The sequence below is a fragment of the Etheostoma cragini genome, chromosome 15, assembly GCF_013103735.1.
Source record: "Etheostoma cragini isolate CJK2018 chromosome 15, CSU_Ecrag_1.0, whole genome shotgun sequence".
Lineage (NCBI taxonomy): Eukaryota > Metazoa > Chordata > Actinopteri > Perciformes > Percidae > Etheostoma > Etheostoma cragini.
The window spans coordinates 3,320,519-3,343,165 of NC_048421.1; the positions used below are offsets into that span (position 1 = coordinate 3,320,519).

General features: G+C 39.0%; 2 protein-coding genes across 12 annotated transcripts in view; both read left to right on the plus strand.

Annotated features, from left to right (window-relative positions):
* cdc42ep1b (CDC42 effector protein (Rho GTPase binding) 1b) overlaps window positions 1–9,290 on the plus strand; it is an 11,424-nt gene extending 2,134 nt beyond the window's left edge. For both annotated transcript variants that reach the window (XM_034893242.1, XM_034893241.1), the window contains exons 2-4: window positions 2,179–2,703; window positions 3,701–4,255; window positions 7,849–9,290. In XM_034893242.1, the coding sequence (XP_034749133.1) occupies window positions 3,802–4,255; window positions 7,849–8,474 (1,080 nt within the window). In that variant the 5' untranslated portion in view covers window positions 2,179–2,703; window positions 3,701–3,801 and the 3' untranslated portion in view covers window positions 8,475–9,290. The remainder of the gene's footprint in view (window positions 1–2,178; window positions 2,704–3,700; window positions 4,256–7,848) is intronic.
* A 1,562-nt stretch (window positions 9,291–10,852) lies between these two features.
* Window positions 10,853–22,324, plus strand: LOC117957454 (interferon-induced very large GTPase 1-like). Of its 10 annotated transcripts, XM_034893193.1 has the most exons (13): window positions 10,871–10,906; window positions 12,193–12,264; window positions 12,779–12,888; window positions 13,131–13,730; window positions 14,133–14,164; window positions 14,487–14,595; window positions 14,708–14,857; window positions 15,731–15,765; window positions 16,420–16,528; window positions 16,719–16,759; window positions 17,048–17,162; window positions 17,316–17,350; window positions 17,457–22,324. In XM_034893193.1, the coding sequence occupies exons 3-13, from the start codon at window positions 12,807–12,809 to the stop codon at window positions 22,314–22,316; spliced, it is 6,168 nt and encodes a 2,055-aa protein (XP_034749084.1). In that variant the 5' UTR covers window positions 10,871–10,906; window positions 12,193–12,264; window positions 12,779–12,806; the 3' UTR covers window positions 22,317–22,324. The 10 variants fall into 10 exon arrangements, with proteins under 10 accessions (XP_034749083.1, XP_034749085.1, XP_034749089.1 ...); XM_034893192.1 differs by lacking the exon at window positions 12,193–12,264 and having other exon boundaries at window positions 10,853–10,906; XM_034893194.1 differs by lacking the exon at window positions 12,193–12,264 and having other exon boundaries at window positions 10,853–10,906; window positions 14,726–14,857.
* Window positions 22,325–22,647: the final 323 nt, after the last annotated feature.

Genomic DNA, 22,647 nt, shown 5'->3' on the forward strand with positions numbered 1-22,647 from the left:
ACAAAGCTCCAGACAACACAGCCCTCAGGTTCATAGGGACACACAAACCTCTCCACCACGATAAGGTGATGGTCCCCCATACACACAACCTTACCATAAGGACATGGCAGGCGTGTGTATTGCCACGTTGCAGCAGTAGATCTTTTTAAACTGAGTGTATGTTGTATTTTGGGGTCAATGCGTAATGGTCAGGGTGCGCTGACCTCATCCACAGTTAGCTGGTTCTGTGCTGTAAAAGGACCACGGCCCTCCGGTCCAGCGGAGGAAGCAACCTCAGAACTGACCCACTGCCCTGTGTGTGTGTGTGTGTGTGTGTGTGTGTGTGTATATCTATGTCTATGTGTTTGTGTGTGTGTGTGCGTGCATATGCGCAAACACACGTCTTTCCGAGCCACTGTGATTGAACGGTCCCTCAAATGTCATCAGAGCCCGGTACTGCAATTTGTGGCTCTGTGGTACCAGATGTTTGCCCAACACATTTAATCTGCTCACACCAAAGAGACTGACAGAGAAGGGAAACAGTTCTGGCAGTGTTTGTGTGTGTGTGTGTGTGTGTGTGTGTGTGAGTGTGTGACAGACGGGAAAGAAAGATAAAAATGCAAGATTGATTGAAGGAAAAGCTGAAAATAGAAGTCTGGTTAAAAGAAAACACATAAAAAGAGGAGGTAAAAATGTGTTACTTAACGTCCTCAGATCCTTTATGTGATCACCATAATGGATGCCCCCCCCCCCCCCACTCCCCCGTCTGTCTCTGCCTGCAATCAGTTAGGCAGCTCACGCAAAAACCAGGCTTGTTTATGGACGTCTGCAGGTACAACTTGTAGATAAATAACACGATTAGCAGATCTAAATGTCTTTCTGTGTGTTCCTAATGAGGCCATGAAGTTTCCAAAGTGAACTTCTGTGCTGTCATTACTCTTTGTTGTGCATGAAGAGATCTGAGTTGAGCTGCGTTTACTGCTCACAAAGCCATGAAGGAAAAAGAAAGCCATATAAGGCTGATAGCAGGGTTAAAGAAATTGGCAGCTATAAAAGCAGGAGAAAACATCTAAATTACACCATGAAAAGCTGTGAATTCAGCATTAAATGACTGAAATGCAGCAGCAAAACGAAGGAGAGATAAAAGAGAGAAGAAAAATTCTAGTTAAGTAATTAGTGGTGGAAGTGTATCCGATTCAATTCTATCCACACTTGGTGTTGACGCTGTCAGTGAATGTTTTTCTCCCTTGCTAATGTTGATCTGCCTCTCACCTGCTCGTGACCCACAGGCTCTAATCGCCCCTTTAAGCTAAATGTTACTGAACTGGGGGATCAGACATGGTCAAATGGCTAAAATCCATCATACCTCCCTGTGATGGATTTTTCTGTATGAATCTTTGCTCTCCTAACTTGATTAATTTTTTTGTCACACCCATAATTTTATCTTCCCTCCTTCCTTATTCCTAGGTTACAGACAGTGAATGCACACTGTGAAAAACTGGGATTAGTTGTATTTAGGGATGGTAATCTGAGCCCAGACCAGTGCCCAGTAAGAGTGGCACCATCCGCTTCTTCAAGTTCTTCTATCACAGGTCCAGATTGGCCTGGCAGCAGCCTGGGCGAGTACCTCCTGTGACGTTAGTACAACAATGGATGTGGTTTGGAGAGGTCACGTAGTTGGAGCTTACTAGTGCTCTCTATCCAGAAAAAATAGACACACAGGGCCTTTGGAGGTTTGGTGACATCTCTGAAAGGGGCTGCCCATGTTCAACTGGCTGTTGCTCTTATGTCACATAAAATTGTCATTCCTTTTTCACAGATGTCCTTTTCATGTGCGCTTACATTATGTACATCTCTGTACATCCTCTTCTGCGGCACAACTTCCCATTACTTTAGTTGCAAGTTTTTTAGGTCATACTTCAACAGAACATGTTATTTAAATATAAACCACTGTATTATATGTTATACCACTCTTCGAAGTTCCTTTTGTAATCAGTTTTTTGGCAACTTCAGTCCCTGAACAAATTCTGGAGAACCTGCTGTCTCCTCAGGCAACCGAGAGAGAAAAACATCACCAGCTTTAGTCAATCCAGAGTTTTAGTTGTGTGACACATTTATGTGCGCCTGAATGCCCCTGCTCTAGTCTTTGGTCTTAGTAACTCACATCTCTCTCTCTTTTCTCTCTGTCTGTTCTCCCAGCCTTAAGTGAACTGAATGAAAACACAGAAGGCCCTCTACCTGGAAACCATCAGGGAACTAAGTGGGATTGAAGAAGGCAGAGAGCAAGTGAGGGAGGGAAGACAGGGATTAGCAGCTAATCCAATGCATGGACAATCCTGGATGAGCCTTATTTTTTCCTCCAGGGTGATGCAGACTAAACAGTCGCTGGATTACTTCACACTACTTTATTGACTTTTTAAAGAACACTTCCTTTTTCCTCCTCTCTGATTGTTTTTGTTGCCTCTCAAAGGTCTGACGTCTTGGGTTGAAAGAGGACCAGGGGAACTGGGGATAAAGACGCGGAGCGACAGGCCTGGCGACTGGATCTTCCGTGGACCTTGTGGTGCCACACATGGATAAACCGCTTTAGTGGTAGACGGTGCATAGCAGTGGACCCCATGCTCACTCAGCTTGGACTTAGAGGAAGACAAGTGCACGAGACGCACACAATCCTCTCAAAAGTAGAGATCTATTGAAGGCTCACGCAAAAAGGACTCACTGCAAGTAAGCTATGTGGAGATACTACTGTGCTGACATTCAGATTATGATAACAGAAAATGATTCTTCATGCATGCGTGTCATTCAGTGCTTCAGAAAGGTGTAGGTGTGCTGCTGCAGGAAAGAGAACAGCGGACACGTCAGACACACTAATTTACTAATCCTTGTAGGTCAACCCAAAACCTAATAATTAGTGAGAAAGGAAGCCACAGTCTGGGGAAAATGGGTCTAAAAACTGACTCAATCCAATTATATTTTCTAAACAGAGTAATTTAAAAAGTTGTGTGCTGGTTAAACATTGTGTCCTCTCTCAGTTTGTTTAAAAAAAATTGAGCTATATACATAAAAGCTCATTTTATAAGGTTTGGCTAAAAGGCAAATTAAAGAGACTTAGGTTTTACAAGCATCCCGTTGAGGTGATCCTCTTAGTGTAGCAAGTAAAATGTAAATTGAGACTGACCACAAGTCAGTTCTCCAAATCTAAAATGAGGTAAAGACAGTGTAAACACCAGCCTATTCCATTACTTTGTCACTCAAACCAGCTAAGTTGTTGCACTAAAATCACTTCTGAAGTTATTTGCAGTCGCGGCTTGACTTTGTTTTTCTAAACTGAACCAAATCTGAACAAGAGTCCGACTCTTAAACTCTCCAACCGCATAAGCAGTGGTAACCAGAGGAAACAAAGTATTGCCTTGTAATTCATCTCCTTTGTTATTTTGTCACAACTGAAAGCTGCTGTTGTGCAGGAGAAGGGAGCTGAGCGTTTGGCCATGTGCAGAACTAACGGTACATGAGAGGAGAAAAGAGAAATAGCAGAAACTGGCATCTTTCAGTGTAGATCCAAAAGGAAAAGCGTGGGCAGACGGTGGATGAATAGCTGGCTCTGGCCGTGTGGAGAATGGATTATACACACATTCTCCGCCGACTAAACAACCACATTTTTGTGTTTTCTATTCTCAATGTCCCGATATTTAAATATATTTCTCTCTCTCTGGTTTTACAGTGGACCCCAAACTGGAATTCAAACTTGACTGGCATGTTATCAGAGTTTAGATAGATGCTCTAATTTAAATTAAAGGGAAATTACACAACTTTCCTGTCACAATGAGTCTGGGAAAACTGCCAGGGATCAAGGGCCTTGTGTCTGGCTCGCAGGGCAAACGTCGCTTCAAGAGTGAACTCTCTGTGGACATGATCAGCCCGCCGCTGGGGGACTTCCGACACACTATGCATGTTGGTCGTGGTGGTGAAGTGTTTGGTGACACTTCCTTCCTTAGCAACTACGGGGGCAACAAGGAACCAGGAAGTCCAGACTCAGCAAACAGCTCCAAGACAACCGGGTTCTTCACACGCACCTTTCGGCATGTACGGAAGAACTCTGTGCCGCGTCCGCGAGGGGACTCCCGTGACTTGTCATCCACGCCACCAGATGTCTCCCCCATCATCAAGAACGCCATCTCCCTGCCCCAGTTGAACATGGACTCCCCCAACGGGTGCCTACAGAGGGTGATGTTCCCCAGCTCCATGAGCTCAACAGATGACTCCTTCTGCACGTATGGTGAGATAATACAGAAAATCACAGCAAGGGTCAGAGTTTATGAAACCCATCTGAGCAGCAAGATAATCAGCCCTGTTTACACCTGGCATTAACATCAGCTTGGCTGGTCCAATCACAAGACAGCAGAATAGGTGTAAATGCACCAAAGACACATTGAGGATGCATTGAGATCCGATTGCTCAGATATTTAGAGGTGGCCACATTCTTTTTGCAGTGTGTACATAGTATGTACACATATGTGTTTTGGGTCACCGCCTACTCAACTGACGTCCTCTGGGTAAAGTGAAGTTCATTCTGATATTGGGTAAACTGAGTTTGTCCACAACGTCTGAAAATTTCAGAAAGCCCACTGAGATAAATTACGAGTGCATTTAACATCTTGGGCGACTTGGTTTGTCTGGAACACGCCAAGAAAAGTCTGAATTCTTTTGATTTTTTCGTCTTCTTTTAATTTCCATCAGTCTAGGTAAAGGATGTGCATTGCTGCCTCGTGCCGGTGAACAAACTACATTTCATTTGGTCTTTCCAACCGGGAATGATGTACATGTTCATTTGCATATAGAGTGGGGGAACTGAGCTGCAAACACAAGCCGTCACTTAAAATCCAGACATGTTATACAAGGTCTGAACAGGGCCATCTTCATTTAAAGTGAGATCAGAAAAGTGAAGCAAAGCAGGATCATACTCAAGTATAATGGTTTATTAAGTAGCAAAAGAGGGCATGGTGTTAGGAATGTCACAATAGTACCGTTCATGCCAGTGAGACTACACAGTTAACTGAAAAAAATTGGAAAGTCACAAAATACAGTAAACAGGACTAGTTCAGTTTTTAAACGGTTGACTTCCAGGATATGCTGATGCTATGCTAAACCTGCATGATAAGTTTGTCCAAAGAAAGCATATTTAGCTAAATAAGACCGCTGAAGGCTGGAATTCATATCCTTCAGCCTTTAGCTGGACTTTGGTCCTGTTTCTCAGACTGTCAATAACAGAGCTCTGTGATAGCTTTTAGATTTTATTTAAAGTATGGACACTGATTTTCTGGACACAAACTATTTGATAGCATACAAAGCCTAACTTGCATTATCGAAATTGAAATTTCCCCACTGGGGATTAATAAACTAAATTAAAATTAATTAAATTAAATCACATAGAGTCTGACTTTCATAATTTGAGATATACTTAGATTATAATCATAATTTTAGTGTAATTATAAGGAAAACGTTACCACTAACTGATCTGGCATGACATAAAATCCATTTGAAACAGCTGAAGGAACAAAGATTGGATTCACTGTATATCATATAACAAAGATAAGTATTAACATGAGGAGATTAGTCAACGAGGCCTCAGTTCATTTTTGCATAAGCCCAAATTTAACACAACTGCAAACCTATGTTTAAATTACATAATATATGAGTTTTACTATAGAATGCGTGTCCTGAGATCACTTCTGTTGGATTAGACACTATGAAAACAATTGTAGTTGATTGAAATATAAATTTGGATACAAATCAACAAAGACTGCCATTGAGAAAAACAGGTAAGCTTCAGAAAAATATTTCAAAGTGTGGCTTCAAAGTATTATTATAAAATAATTTAAATAAATGATAAGATTTGGTAAGTTAACTTCATTAGTTAGCGGTTCAGAAGTTCTAACAGGTCATATGGAGCATTTGTGTCTAATGGCAAAAATCAAGATCCTGGAGGAGGCACACAGTTAGAACCTTTTAGTTGTTTGTTGCTGTATCTTAAGGTTACAGGAAGCTCAGAGTGAATGTAAAAAATGATGTTGTTAGTGGAAGACCCGGCAAACCAGACCAAACAGGACTATAAAGGCCAATGAACACACTAACAGAGAGGGTGATGCAGCTCTCTTGGCAACTTCGCTCTTACATTCCTCCAAGACAACCGGCAAACAGGCAGCTTCTTCTGAGTCATCTGGACTCACCTAGGCAACACCTGTACACAATTCAGTCTATAAACACAAACACACACACAGCTGGTTTGGAAGACACAAAGATACTTATTGAGCATTTTCCTGTGATCTATGTGTGCATGTGTCACTGCCTGCCTAAGCGCACACCATAAACCCACCATAAACCAATCAGAGCTTATCAGGCAGCAGTGTGCAGGGTCTGGACTGGAAATCCCCTTCCCAAAATCCTTACCCGATTCATAAGGAATTTGCCCAAACTGAGGGATGTGGAGCCGGCATAAAAGGAGTTTAGGAGTTTTTTCTTATCAGTGGGTTTCTCAGTTCAACACCCATGTCATTATTTTGATCCGTCTTTCCTTATTCTCTCCGATGTTTACATGAGTTTTTCACAAATGTCATTATCTGAATGTCAGTAACTGTGTATTAATTAAAAAAACATACCAAACTCAACTTTTAGATTATAATCCTGCAATCACAATTTAATCTGCAATTGCAACCTATGAAGGTAAATGCTCCAGCAATACTTGTAGTTTAAAGAACAACTTTATTATCAGACCAACACGTTTCAGCTTGAGGCCTTCATCAGGGCTTTTAATAGACTCCCATCCTATGCTCCCAGCATGAAACACCACATCAATTTCACTCTATCGCTCTTGTTTTCATACTTAAATGTCTTCCTGTTTTCTACTGTCTGACAGACAACTGAGTCCTTCCCTGCAGAGAAGTTTCAGCAGTCCGTTACTGGTTATATGCTGCCACTGTGTGGTGAAAAGATCTAATTGCTAGACTAACAGTTACTCAGCTTGTACTCAAGGCCACATATTATTCTCTCTTTAGTCCGTATCCACAAAGTTCCACTTACGGGATTGCTCTGTTACTGCCGGGAATTCTGCTGGATCTCACAACTTTTTGGCTGCATATCCGTTAACTTCTGCCTTCTTTGTGTTAGAATCTTAAACCCCAGTGGATTTTGAGGACTATGGTTACCTGCTCCTCAGATCTCTGCAGGGTAAATCCAGACAGTTAGTTAGACTATCTGTCCAATCTGAGTTTTCTGTTGCTTGACTAAAACAACTTTTGAACTTATACTTCTTCCACCAAAACAAGATCCTTCCCGAGGCTATTTTGCAGGAGCACGGTTGCTCTGTCCGGTGCTTAGCGGCGCCAATGAATGTGATTGGTTTAAAGAAATGCCAATAAACAAGAGCACGATTTTCTCCCGTGTTCTATTAACAGTGAATAACGGGAGTAATATAGGTCACAGAGAAATATAGTAATGCAATTTAATAGAGATATAGGGACTTTTTAGATTTACTTAAATCTTATTAACCTGCATGTAGCCAATATGTGTCATTATCTATTTTACTGTTCAAATCTCTAAAATAGCACAACGTCTAATCGGTTGGATTTCCCTTTAAGTGTCATCAGAAGATTGAACTTTACAAAGTGCCTTCAAGTTCAAAATTTACAAAAACATGAGTTTGTATTCAACAACTCACCCCAAAGACTAATGGTCTTTAAACATGGTTTATTACATACATTGGGATTATTCTGGTTCTAAGTTAAGAATGTCTCTAAGATGTTTTCTTCATGTCGTGTCATTAGCTCAGGTCATTTCAGTGACTTCAGTGTGTTCTTCTTCTGTCTGTTGCAGGTCTGGAGTCTGGATTTGTCACTCTGCCCCGCCTCTCTCGCATTGACAGACAGTTTTATGATGGAGACGTGCGGAAAGGGTCCCTACCCGACAGCGGTGGCTTCACGCTGACTCGCTCAGACTCCCTCACGTCGTTCACTGTGGACCTTGGCCCTTCCCTTATGACTGAGGTGCTGAGCTTGATTGACAACCCCAGCCGCCTTCAGACGTCCAATCACAGCCAGGCAGCAAGCGAGGAAGAGGAAGTGGAGGACCACAGCTCTCTAACAGAGACGCCTGTACCAAGCCCTGAGTTGACTTCACCCAACCCTTCCATGAGTAGCAGGTCATTCAGCACTAACATGAACAACAGGGGGCGCTCTTGTAGCTTTGACAGGGCAGAGCATGAGGAGGAGAGGGGGACACTGAGGACTCCAGAAGTGTGCACAGGGTCTCCTCAGAGAGCTGAGCCCGCGATGGATGCAGAAAGGTTCCAGAGGGCGGCTGACGTGCTGTCTCGTCATTATGGTGGAGGCTCCTTCACAAAGGGAACGAGGACGAGCAACAACACCCCCTCTCCTGCTTTGTCCCACAGCCGCAAAACACCATGTGCCTTTTCGGAAGAGGAGGAAGAGATCAAAGTCTAGATGTTGAAAGTCCAGGGACATCATAGAGTCAATAAAACCTTCCAGTGACTGAAATTCTTGGTGTATTTGGTGTATAAGTCAGGGAACGTGTGATATTCTGTTCTTCAATAGAAAAATACTTCCTTTTTTTCACATAAGTGACATCAGTGATCAACTACCAGATCCTGGTCTGTATTCAGTTTCTGCAGGATGGACGTTTACTGCCCATCTCGACCCTGAACCTTCCCCTCTCTCTCTCTGCACTACGTTGCTGCCATGATTTTATAGATTGTTTAAACTATTCTAAAGATAAGTCATTGAATGGGTCTGACACCACACAATGGATTCTTGTCAAGACCAAATATGAATGACTTTTTAGTTTCATCAGTAACAAAAATAACATGTCACGCCTGCATTAATGATCCTCAACAGTCAACTGAATATACCTGGGAACAATTAATTTTGAATGGACTTTTGATTTTTCTATTTTTTTCACACTGTACATAATCTCTCACTTCATAATCATGATGTTCAACAGCAAAATGTGTTTTACATAAATAAAGGTCTTCAGGTTCAAAGGTCTGAGGCATCAAGCTGAACCTGGAATTTGGGAAATAACGTTTTACAACACTTGAGCTAAAACTTCTGTAGATTGTAAAATAATTAACTGTAAGCAGGAATAATGGTGTTATTTACTTAACATCGTTGTAGAATTACAGCTTCTATTGATCACTTCACCTGTTACATGTATATTAGATTGTTTATCAAGCTTTTATCAACATTAGTTTATCTTTTTCTAATCTGATTAAGCTGATGTAATAAAGGCCTGGATTCAGATTTCTGCTTCTTTTTTAACATTGTAAACTCAAGGCAAAGTCCCTCAACAGCTGTTAAGTTATATAAAAGTTATGTTATTATATTGTTAATATATATCGGCCGATATATCGGAATATCGGATTTTTAAATAATCAAATATTTGTATCCGTATCGGCCCTAAAAATCCTTTATCGGTCGGGCTCTAATAGTAATAAAGGAATTAGTTATTAGAGTTGTTTCTAGTTTTATGCTGCTCAATGTCTAATTCTTAGTTAATAAGGAACTATTCAAGAAGAATGGGGTTAGTATGTCCAGTCACAGATATTAATGAACTAAATATTATGTAATGATTCATTATCCCCCAGTCTAATCTCATCTTCACAATTTAGCACATTGACCATACACTGTCTAGCATAGGTTTGAACCTAGTCTTTTTGAATAAGATACGGTTTTTCTTGGGCCAAGTATCAACTGTTTTGAAGGAATACTTTTGTTGTATACTAGCATTGCAAACTATTGTTTCACCTTGTGTACTGAATGAGACAGATCACCACTTATTTGCATAATATTATATCCATTTTTACACATTGTCATTAATCATCTAGAAGGTAACAGTTTGTTTTTATGTTCTTAGTTGGGTGAAAAGTATGAAGACACTCAAGTGAATGAAAAGGTGTATTACTGCGAATTAAAGAAAATATGCAAGGTTATTGTGTAAATAGTTAAAAGACAATATGAAATGGCTACAATCCGACTACATGGACAAGCAAGACACTACATGTGCAGGTTTGGCTTCAACCAGGTGATGTAAGAGAAATTCAAACAATGGCAACAGTGGAGGCGTCTAACTTCTGGAGCGATGAAGAAACAGAGTTTAACGTTGTGAAGTGGGATTAAATGTAAGGAGTTTAATATTTCCTGTCACTGTTTTGGTAAACAACACAGTGCCTGTGCCATAAAATGTAGTTACCAGTAACCGGGTTACTAATATTTATCATGTAGCCTAGCGTTATGGGAATATGAATAAGTGGATTTCTCTGTGCTCATGGAAACACTATATCCTGAATATGAGCATAACCAAGATAAACCTTGGGTCATACATGTCCATGTAAACTCAATGTTTTCTTCTGAAGAAACAAGGTTTTGGAGGAAAAGAGCTCCTTTTTCTTTTACTTTTATGTTAATAATTTCAAACTAACATGCATGCAGAATATCACTAGAAAGAGCTGTCTTTTGTACATGAACACACTTTTATAGAGTGTATTATGTTTTTGTGTTCAGTGCTGACAGTGGTTTGTCCTTGACTGTTATTGGATATATCCAGAAACACCCTCAGCCCGCCAAAAGCCTATTAATTGTTTTCCTCGAAGTCACATGGTTTCCTGTAAATCACGAGTTAGTCATGGTTTCAGTTTTGACTTTTGTTGTTCCTGATTTACAAGTAATGTGCAAGCAGAGGTTCTCTGCTCCTTATACTTATCACATCAGATTTGAACAGAGCAGGTGGGAGGGGTTTGTGAGGGAAAGACCAGAATTAAACAAGCAACTGGTCTCTCTCTCTATATATTTATAGAAAGGGATAGGACAGGCAGCCACATCTACACAGACCAGGCAGAGCTAATGAGACATAATAAAAGGTGAGTTTAAACAACCGGTATGATCAGTATATATTGATTGTGTGGATTTTGTGTGTAGATCTTTCTCAAGCAACTTAAGATCAATCAGGAAAGACTTGACATCGCACAATAGGAAAGGTGAATAAATATAAGGAGTGTCATCATTGATAGGGGGATATCCTGAGCTGTGCAGAAATATCTCCATTGGAGTCTGGAGACACTGGTGGTGTTATCGCATGTGTTGTCTTCCCGTCAAAATTGAAACTTAACACTTTTGTTGACGCTTTCTATTGATGTTTGTAACTTTTTCTTACTTTTTTTCAACACTTTGACACTTTTTCAATGTTTGTCACTTGATAATTGACGATTTCAACACTACGTAACACTAACTTATTAACTTTAGTTTTATGGTTATTTTTGGAATTTATGGTCAATAACCCTCATTTAAAGGAACGTATACCTAATCTTTGAGTTAGAAAAGCAGAAATTTAGGAATTATTGAGACTAAAATTAAAGGAATGTATGTTAATGGTTTATCACAGACTGGAATATGTCAACTTTTACTCAATACTATTTTGAGACCACTTCAATTTTGTTTCTCCAATGCTAAAAAATTGAATAAGGCCCCCCCAAAAAATAATGAAAGTAGAGATCTGTGCTTGCCAAAGAGCGTTGTGATGAATCAATCATGTTATTTTGGGTAATTACAATTGGGTAGTTAACAAGAAAATTGATACAGGAAAATGGGTCAATTTGAACCAAGGACAACATGAGGGTAAATAAAGGGGTTAAGAGCACCTCATGGGTGCTGGTTTTGAAGAAACTAGAGGTGGATTGTTAGAAGATATAAGATAGAATTTCACGTGAGCTTCATTTTCACCTTTTAAATAAACATAAACTCTTGTAGCAGCTGTAGCTCTGAAGGAACCCGTGTTCAGTGTTCAGTAGGTGCTTGGCAGCTCGCGTATGTGATGACAACAGGACATAGTTTTGTCACATATATGTCTTTAGTGTGTTTGGATTACTGCAGTGTGAAACACAAACTTACCAGATCAAATGCAAAAAACAAGTAGACCAAAGTAAAGAAACTATAGTTGTGAAAACACCCTTACCTTCACTTTTTAGTTTTGTTATAGGCCTAACTAATTTTGCTGTCTTTATTTCTCTTTTGCTTTTGTCATCAATGATTTACAAGTAGGCCAAGTCCTTATAAATGTCATATCACATCAGATTTGTTTGGAGAAGTGGTTGGGCTTTGTGAGGGTCAGACTGAGACTTAAACAGGCTTTTGGTCTCTCTCTCTATAGGGTGGGGACAGGAAAGGTTTCTGACAAGCAAGACACATCTACACAGACCAGGCAGAGCTGAGGACACAAACCGTGAGTTTAAACAATGGTTTTTTACATACAGACTTACAATCTGAGCATGATGGTTTTAAAAGAAGACATTTGACCTTTTCAAACATTAGCTTGACGTTGTGATATTTAAAGCCTTAGCTGCTCTGTATAGAATACACTGTATATCTATACACACACACTAGCTTTGTATAATTGTGAGGACCCACAGTGACAGTATATATTCTGTAGCTTCTCTTTCTAACCTTAACCATCCCAGCTAAATGTCACCAACACCAACCTTTAACATAACCATATCCTAAACCTAACTCTAAAAGTTAATTTAAGTCAAGTCATAACCTTAAAAGTACTTCTTTGAAGTAGTGAGGACCGGCCAAAATGTCCTCACAATATGGTTAATGGTTAATATTTAAGACAAAATATAAAGAAAATCTCACATTTTTAATGCCACCTTAGGCCTTGCTGATCAAGACAGAAAAAATGTGCACTTGCTGTGATATTTTAGTGTTGTAATTGTCTCACTGGCTTTATCATACAGTATGACTCTGTAAAGATGAAGAGATAAGATGGAGCAAGACAACGATGACAACACAGCAGCTGGAGGAGGAGAGTCTGAAACCAAATCTGTATCTGCAGCCAATGAGAAAGGTAATATTTTAAACAATCAATAGTACAGCTGATTAACATTGATTGTGTAAGTTTTATTTCAGTTGAGTTTAAATGCTTTGAGGAAGTGAATCATATTAAACTAATCATATGCATATAACAATAAGTTTAACCTTTTCATTTCATCATTTCTTTTCCAAACTATAATTGTGGCCATGCTGTTTCAGTGATTACTGAAGTGTAACATGAGTTAAACTGATCTTTTCCTGTTTATTTTGTTTCAGTGATACCTAAACTCACACTTGTGTTAATTGGTGATCAAAATTCCATTGAGATTGGATCAGAAAACATCTTACTTGACCATGACGGACAAACTAATGTGGAACAGTTTTCAACCAGACTGTATGATTTGTGTGGTCGGCACATCTCTGTCATTAACATGCTTGGTCTACAAAACGTTGATACATTTTCATTGAATCAGAAAATTCATGCATTTCTCTTCCTGTTAACAAATGGTCTGCATAACAACCATTACAGTTCAGGACTGCAGTGGTTAGAAAAAGCTTTTGGGAAAGGATCACTTGATTATGTAATGACAGTTGTGACTCATAAGTCAGGTGAAACATGTGAAAGTGCCCTGACAGACCTGAGAGCAAACAGCAGTTTAGTTGAAAAAAGATTCCACACATGTACAAGAAGTATGATGGATGAAAGAGAAATACTAGCTCTGTTGGAAAAAATAGACATCATGGTTTCTGAAAATGATCACCACTGCTACAATGGAGTGATTTGTGATGAAAAAGAAGAGCAGAAAGAAAATAAAGAGCAGCTGGACAACAAAGAAGAAACCATGGATTCTTCAGTGTTTCAGCAAAATCAAAGAGGTGAGGATTTGGTCTTTAACTGTTTAGGCAACTGTTTTCTGATAACAGTACCTGCTCAGCACCAAACAGCAGACTGACACAGTTAGAGACTAGCTGGTCCACATAGTGGAGCTAAAGAGTCTCTGGGTTTTATAGTCTATAACTACTGCCTGGACCATGTCCAGTAACTATGGCACCTACATAAAGCTCAGTATTGCCCCCTGTGGTGGAAATGTGGTTTGACGGCAGAAAAGTTGCACCCCCAACATAAATTTGAGAATGATGGGGGTTTTTTTGTACCAAAGAAACTAAGTAAAACTGTACAACAGAGAAGTTGCATATATAGTGATGGATAGCTAATCCTGTGTTATTTAAAAAAAATCATGTTCCTGTTCAATCTGTTTTTCTCATGTTACTCTGCAGTAGAGGAGTTGAAGAATTCAGCTGAAGTCAAGGTAAAGATAAGATTGTTTCACCTTCATTACTGATCATCATTATAGAGCATTTGTTTTCTAAAACTAACTCTAATTTCTGAGGTTAGTGAAATCGGATTTGAAGTCTCACACCTGAATAAACAGTTCTTTACAGGTTAAGATTACAATGTACATATCATTTTACCTTGCTTTTATTTATTATTATTTTCCACAGTGTGATATCAAGTTGAGTGTTGTACATTTCTCTTGTTGCTGCTTTCTTGGCTCACTTTCTATTGGAGACATTCTTAATCTCAGGTTTTCTAACCAGGTGAGCTAAAGGTCAAATGATCGGTTTTCTTAGTGTGATCCAGTGAATGAACTTGCTGAAGGAGAACACTCAGAGAAGAATGATGACAACACAGGAGGGGAGTCTGAAATCACATCTGTATCATCTGCAAACAATGAGAAAGGTAATATTTTAATACAAGTATTAAATGGCAATAACATTATTTTAACAGTAATTATTATTTAATTTCCAACAGTTTCAATCAAATATGGAGCACTAATCTGTGATATTTGTAGGCTTTGCCGCTTCAACAGGAAAGGCTGATGAAGTTAAAGATGTCAGCAAAGAAAGCAGCAGTAACGAAACTGAAGGGTCGATGGAGGAGAGCGACGTAGTGAAGGACACAAGTCAAACCTCTCAGACTGTTTCCACAGCAACCAAAGAACGTGAGAATGACCTTATTGTCTTTTATTGTTGCATTGCATTTCTGCAATATCAGCAAAACTAAAGTTAAAAATAAAACACTATCTCGAATTGATGAAGAGGAGATGCATCTTGCTGAACAATGAACATTTGGAATACACAAATCATTAATGCAAATACATCGTATTACCTAGAATAGTTAATTTACCAAAACAATTAATTTTATTCTTTTTTATATTTTAGAGGAGGTTAACCTTTAGATTAGAAAGCACTAGATTCTAATGGCTAGTTTCATGAAACTAGCTCCACCTAAACCGGCTTCAACAAAAAGCCTCTTCTATATTGATGTATCAGTATTAACAATCTAATAGTGTCATTTTTAACACTACATCAGTATCAGAGGGCATTCTTCTTTTAGAGGATTTACACAATGAGTGTACTGATGAACTCATCTTGATTCATACAGATCATTAGAAAAACATTTTGGTCCACATTGATCCCAGAGGCTTTCACAGAAAATCACTGGATTATTTGCAGATACAGTTGTACTTAAACATTTGACTTTTGTAGGAGAGCAACAAGAAATGCATTTACTGTTGTGTACAAACACCTTTTGCTTTGAGATTCGTACATAATGCTTAAGAATAACAATTTGTATTTGTAGTTTGTGCCAAAGCAACTGAGAAGAACTATAAAACGTCAATGTTTCATTCTGTCCTAAATGTTATTTTATAGTGATATTGTGTCGGTTCCAACCCTGGTAAAATCGCCTCCAGATGAAAAATGGAAGTTAACACTGAAATTTAGTAAATATAATGAATGATTATTAACTAATCTAGTGTTATGTTTTTAAATCTCGATTGTATGCAATGTGTTTTTCTCATGTAACTCTGCAGTAAACGAGTTGGAGGAGAATGCAGCTGTAATCAAGGTAAAGATATATTGTTTCACCTTCATTAGTTGTCATCAGTGGTGGAATGTAACTAAGTTCAAGCTCTTTTCATGTCACTTTCTACTTCTACTCTGTTACATTTCAGAGAGAAACGTACCTTTTACTCCACTACGATAATATGACAGTTTTTGTTACTAGTTACTTTACAAATTAAGATCTTTGCACACAAACACAACACATGTAGTTTACAAAATATGATGTTTAATTATAAATTAAACTACGCAAAAATATAAAGGCCTACAAGTCCAGCTGAAATGATCAGCCGATTAAACACAGAACTGCTTTAATCAGTTCCAGTTTCTAAAATGTGAGGATTTTTTCTGCCTTGAGTACTTTTACTTTAATAGTATAAATACATTTTCCTGATAATACCTACATACTTTAAAGTTGTTGTTTTTTTACATTGTGGTATAAGTACTTTTACTTGAATTAAGGATCTGACTACTTCTTCCACCACTGGTGATCATCACTATAGAGCAGAAACTACCTCTACTTTCAGGGGGTTAGTCAGGTCCCATTTGAAGTCTCACACTTGAACAAACGGTTCTTCACACTTTCTATTGGAGACATTCTTAATCTCAGGTGCTCTAACCAGGTGAGATAAAGGTTAAATGACATGATCTGTTTTCTTAGTGTGATCCAGTGAATGAACTTGCTGAAGGTGAACACTCAGAGAAGAATGATGACAACACAGGAGGGGAGTCTGAAATCATGTCTGTACTATCCTCAAACAATGAGAAAGGTAATAGTTTATTGAAAAAGTAGTATCTCTATTTTATGTATTTTTAAATCTTGTGAAACAGCGAACTTTGTAAATATACAAGTAATTGTTGCAGAGAATAATCAGGAAAAGTTAACTGATCTTAACACTTTGTATGAAATGTATTTCATGTTTGATCCTGGTATCTGCTTATTCTTTCATCATTCTGCAGTAAACGAGCTCGAGGAGAATGCAGCTAATTCCGTTGTAAAGGTGAGAATTTTTGGTCCTTAACAGTCATTGTCATACAGCAATGTTTCTTTTTTTAATGCTCTTTATTTTTCAGGTCAATTTTAGCTGAATTATTGGAGCTATTTAATTAACTAATTAATTAAAGTTTAACTCCATGATCTGTCTAGACACATCGATCAGTTAAGAACACTTTGTTTTGTGGTCTTGTTGTAGTCTAAACAGGTATACCACTGTTTTTTTTTCTGTTCATGGTCCTAATCTCCATGGTTCTAATAAACTAATGTTAAAGGGGATTATTTGTTCCCTTAGTGCAATCCAATGGATGTACATGGTGATGTTGAACAATCACATCAAACAAAGAATGATGACAACATTACAGTAAGAGGATCGGAAATCATGCCTGTACAAAGTGCAACTGATGAAGGTAACATTGTAATAAATACTTAAATAGTGCAATAACATGTATAAATTAAGAAATAAACTAGTTAGGCTTATACCATTAAAACATTTGTTACAGTGAACATTATTAGAATTTGCACTTACCTTTTTTTTAATACAGTTTATCATTTTGCTGCAGGTAGCTCAGATAAGAATACAAGCGGGAACAAGGAGGTAAGGATACTGAAATCACAAGACCCTAAAGACTGTTTACTTTATATCCCATTGTGTTGCATGTTAATAATTTGCATATAGTACATGTTTATTTACTTATTTACAGCAGTCAATGGAGATTTCTGAAGAGATCAACAGGAAGAAACAATATCAAAGAAAAACTGAAACACTGCTCAGCAGACTTCACCTTCAGTACAAATATCAACAGAAGTTAACACCAGCAGATTTTCTTAAAATAGGTCCACCTGTAAAACAGGACAATGACACATCTGAGAAAGATCTTGCTCATACTTTTCTTCAGAGGTTGTTGATGTTAGATTACAGAGCCAGATATATTCCTGTAAAACAAGACAGTCCTGAGGTGAGCCTTTCAAAGCCTGATCTAGTGTTTGAGACAGACGATGATGACTTAGATGCTCTTTTGAGCAGCAGTGCAGACTCTGATCAATCAGAACAGACTAATGTGCATCCAATGGATGTTCAAATGGCCGTATTTCACTGCTCAGACCGCTTTTTTAAGCAGAACATGATTACAAAGCTATCACAATGTCAGTACGCCTTACCTTTGCTTGTTCCTGACCCAGTCACAATGGATATTGACTGTCCTCTGTGGACATTCAGACAATTAAGAAAAAGCTGGAAGATCAAAGATAATTCAAACATTGTCACCATGAAGAGTTCGCCCATCTGCAAAGCTAAGACACCCATGGTGTCATTTCTCCGCCTGGGTTCACTATCTCTGTCTAAATCTCAGCTGATGAACACTTTGATCAACGACCGTCACAACACCTTCTTCCACAGAAACTGTCCAGGTAGCACCAAGTCTCGTCATTTCATGGATGGTGTGGCAGAGATTGCCTGGTACTGCCCTGCTGGAAAACCCAATGATGAATTCACTGACTGTATTGCCTTCTGTAATCTCCATGGTGATGCCCTGTTGATGAAAAAACAGTGTGACATAGTGACTGAAAAATCTTCAGTCAATGTAGTTCTTGTTCCGAGTCTGGAAAAAGGTGACACACATTTTGGTCTTATCTCAGCCCTTTACAAGTCTCCCAAGCCTCTAATTATTCTGTTGGCTGATAATGATCGCGGAGCAGTTCAGGCAAAAAAAGGTAAATACAAAATGGGTCTAAAGGACAGAAGCCAGTCTAATATTTCCAAAGAGCTGAAAAAAATAATTGGAGACATTTTGTCTGGACCACATGCATCCTTCCAGCTTGAAACCATGACTGAGGTCTCTGGAATCAGAGTGGATGAAGATGACACAATTTGCCAAAAAGGGAAATTTAACGCAATGAAAATTGTGGGCTTGCTTCAGAAGACGGGTGTTTCAAAGATAAAAAATGAATTTTTTCCTTGTCAGGGCCACAAATGGCATAAGTGGTGCAGAATAAACAAAGAACTGCATCACCTCAAAGGACACATTGAGAAGGAAAAATGTCAAAAGCAACAGGAACTGATGCAAATACGAAGAGATCGATGCGATGCTTCTTGTAGTGAACCAATGAAGTTGTTCATTGAAAGCCTCTCATCCTTACCATCAACAGACAAGGAGTATTTTCTGAAGTGGACTCAGATCTTAATAGATGCCCTCTCCACAGATGATCTTACTTCAATTCTCCAAAGCTATGATGAAAAGTGGTCTGAGGTCTTGGCTTTGAAGAAGAAGCATGACAAATCTGATGAGTTAAGAAGAAAGCACACTGAGCTTGATCGATTATCAACAAAACTACAGTCAGCTACTTTTGGCTTGGAGCACATCTTCAGAGAAATGGGACAGATCTATGAAGCACATGCATCTTTGCAAAAATTAACCAGTGAACAGACTGACTGGTCTAAATACCCTGAGCTGGCTGCAGAGCTGATGATATCAGGACACCCAATGGAGCTGATGGATGGTGATGCAGGTCATGTGCCTTTGACTTGGATCTGTAGTCTTTTAGATAACGTTATAAAGAAACTGGGTGACAAGAGAGTTTTTGTTTTGTCTGTTCTAGGCGTACAAAGCAGTGGAAAATCAACAATGCTGAATGCCATGTTTGGGTTACAGTTTGCAGTGAGTGCTGGCAGGTGCACCAAGGGTGCCTTCATGCAGCTGGTCAAAGTGTCAGAGGAGATCAAGACAGATTTTCAGTTTGACTATGTTCTAGTGGTGGACACTGAAGGACTGCGTGCTCTTGAGTTGGAAGGTAACGCCACCCTTCGCCATGACAATGAACTGGCAACATTTGTTGTTGGTCTGGGAAACATGACATTGATCAACATCTTTGGAGAGAATCCAGCTGAGATGCAAGATGTTCTGCAGATTGTTGTTCATGCGTTCATGAGGATGAAGAAAGTTAAACTTTCTCCAAGTTGTGTGTTTGTTCACCAGAATGTTACAGATATTGCAGCTGCAGAGAAAAACATGGATGGAAAGAGACGGCTGCAAGAAAAACTAGACCAGATGACCCAACTAGCATCCAAAGAGGAGGTCTGTGATGCTGAGTGTTTCAGTGACGTCATTGCATTTGATGTGCAGAAAGATGTGAAGTACTTTGCCCAACTATGGGAGGGAAGTCCACCTATGGCTCCTCCAAATCCAGGTTACAGTGAGAGCATCCAAGAGCTGAAGACCTTCATCCTCTCTAAAGCTTCACAGTCTGCTGGGATTACTCTCTCACAGTTCAAAAGCAAAATTCATGACCTGTGGAATGCCCTGATGAACGAAAACTTTGTTTTCAGTTTCAAAAACACACTTGAAATCGCAGTGTACAGAAAACTTGAGATCCAGTATGGGAACTGGACCTGGGCCCTGAGGAGCAACATGTTGACCATTGAGAACGGGCTTCATACCAGAATAGAAAATGGAAAACTTGACAAGGTAGAGCTCAATTATCTTCATAAAGAAATGAGCAAAACCTATGGAGAAATCAAAAAAGCAATGACAACATACTTTGATGATGACAGAGACAAAGAAATGTTGGTTCAGTGGCGAGGACGATTTGAAAAGAAAATCAAGGAGTTTCTTGATGAACAAGTGAGAGGGGTTAAAAGAAAACTGGAGGATGTCATCCAGCAGAAGAATGCCTGTAAAAAGCTGGATGATAAGAAGACAGAGTTTGAGAACAAGTTGCTCCAAAAGAGCAAAGAGCTCGCTCATCAGTTAAAGGACAAGGCAAAAGATGAAGAGCAACTTAAGAAGCACTTCAACTCTGACTGGAGTGGCTGGGTTAAGGAACTAACTGCAGATACAAAACCTATTGAGGACATCAACTATGAAGAAGATCAGTCAACTATTCTTCAGGAGCTTGGTTTTGAATGGAGTCTAATAGATGAATCCAAAAGCAGTGGCAGATACACAGAAATATCACAGCTTGGTGATTATGATCATTATGTAACCCTCACAAAGCACAAAGAGCTCTGTGATACAAGCCAGCAATCACAAGGAGAGGAAAGGGAAAACAAAACCAATAAGAACCAAAAAGGGCAAGGAAGTTATTCATTGTCATCTGCCTGGATGTCTTTAAAAACAATATTTGGAATTGTGGCAACACCACAAGTTGAAAAACGTACATCAGGGAGATTTCTCCCATATGAAGAACAGCAACTGATCACATCCCTCATTGACGATGTTGAACAACAGACCATAGCCATGATTAAGAAGAAACCTGTGGCTACAAGAGGCTACAGTCTAACTTACTTGCAAGAAGTTGCCAACAATGTAAAAGAAAAAGTGGCAGAATTTGAATCAAAGAGTAAATATGCTCTAAAGAAGGAGTTTACAGTTGATCTGATACTGTTTGTGTTTCACAGAGCAGAGAGTTGGCTTTCAGAGTCCCACAAGAAATTTAAAGGAAATAATGATGCACTCAGTTACGTAGAAAGCAAGAAAATGCAATATTACAACATCTTCAGAAGTTTCTGCAAAGGAAACTCATCTGCTGTTGTGCTTGGAGAACTGATCTGTGAAAAACTGAAGGTTTCCATTGTTGAGGCTGTCTGTAACAAGACTGCAATTGATCTGGCTGGAGAAATGAGGTGCACTTTCCCAGCATTCAGTGGGAACAGGCTCAACTTGGAGAAACAGGTGTTAAAGTCACTGGCTGAGAAAGAAGACTTCGATGGTTTTATCACCTACATCCTTCACCCAAGGAACCAAGTAGAGACCTTTATAAAAGAGGAAGTACAGAAATACATCTTCACAGACAAAAAAGATAAAGCACGGAAAATACTCAAGAAAAATGTTGAAGACATCAAAAAACGTCTGAGTCAAGCTTTATATGATGCAACAGAGAAAGTCAAAAAACAGAGTGAAGACCCAGACATGTGGCTGAAGGAGTTTTCCAGTTTTCTCAAAGATCAGCTAACGTTCAACACCTTCTGTTGTCAAAACTTCAGTGACATAAACAATTTTGACTTTCTTAAAGAGGAGACAGAGAAAGGTCTTGTATCTGTCATAAAGGAAGTGAGCAAACTGTCACTGGATAAGATAAAGAAATTCAGGATGAAGCCTGATCAAATCCTCATCGATCAGCTGTGTAACTGTTGCTGGGTAACGTGTCCATTCTGTGCAGCTGTTTGTACCAACACCATAGCAGACCACAGCCCTGATAAACACAATGTCCCTTTCCATCGGCCCTCTGGGATTAAAGGATGGCACATTAGAGGCACGGTAGAACTGGTCACAGATTTCTGCACAACTTTAGTTGCAAGTGATAGACGTTTCTACCTTCGGTATGATTCAGATGTGACCGTTCCTTTTAAAGAATATCAAAAGGCCGGGGAGAAGTATGCTACATGGCAGATTACTCCTGATAAATCTAAGCTGATTTACTGGAAATGGTTTGTCTGTCGATTTCAAGAGCAACTAGAAAACCACTACACATTAAAATTCCAGGGAAGTGGAGAAATTCCCAGTGAGTGGAGAAACTACAGTAAACAAGAAGCTATTGAAAGTCTGGATGAAATGTACAATCTGTGAGTGAGCCAGAAACAACCAAGCTCTACTCAAAGTAACAGAAGCCCAAAGTTTATTTAGTCAAAATAGGAGTTTTTGATTTGATTGGAGTGCAACAATAGCAATGATGATAATGTGATTCAAAATGACAGAGAAACTGTATAAAATGTAATAACTGTTTTGCAATGTGTTTTTTTAAGTAGAGATGGAGTTGCAGTATAACATTGAGTAGTAAGGATTCCAGAAAATGATTTTAATCAAAGGAGAACACCGTGTACGTGTCAATACAAATGGTATAGTCATTAAAGTGTCAGACAGATCAGATTTTATTTTTTTATAATTTGAAATGTTCTTT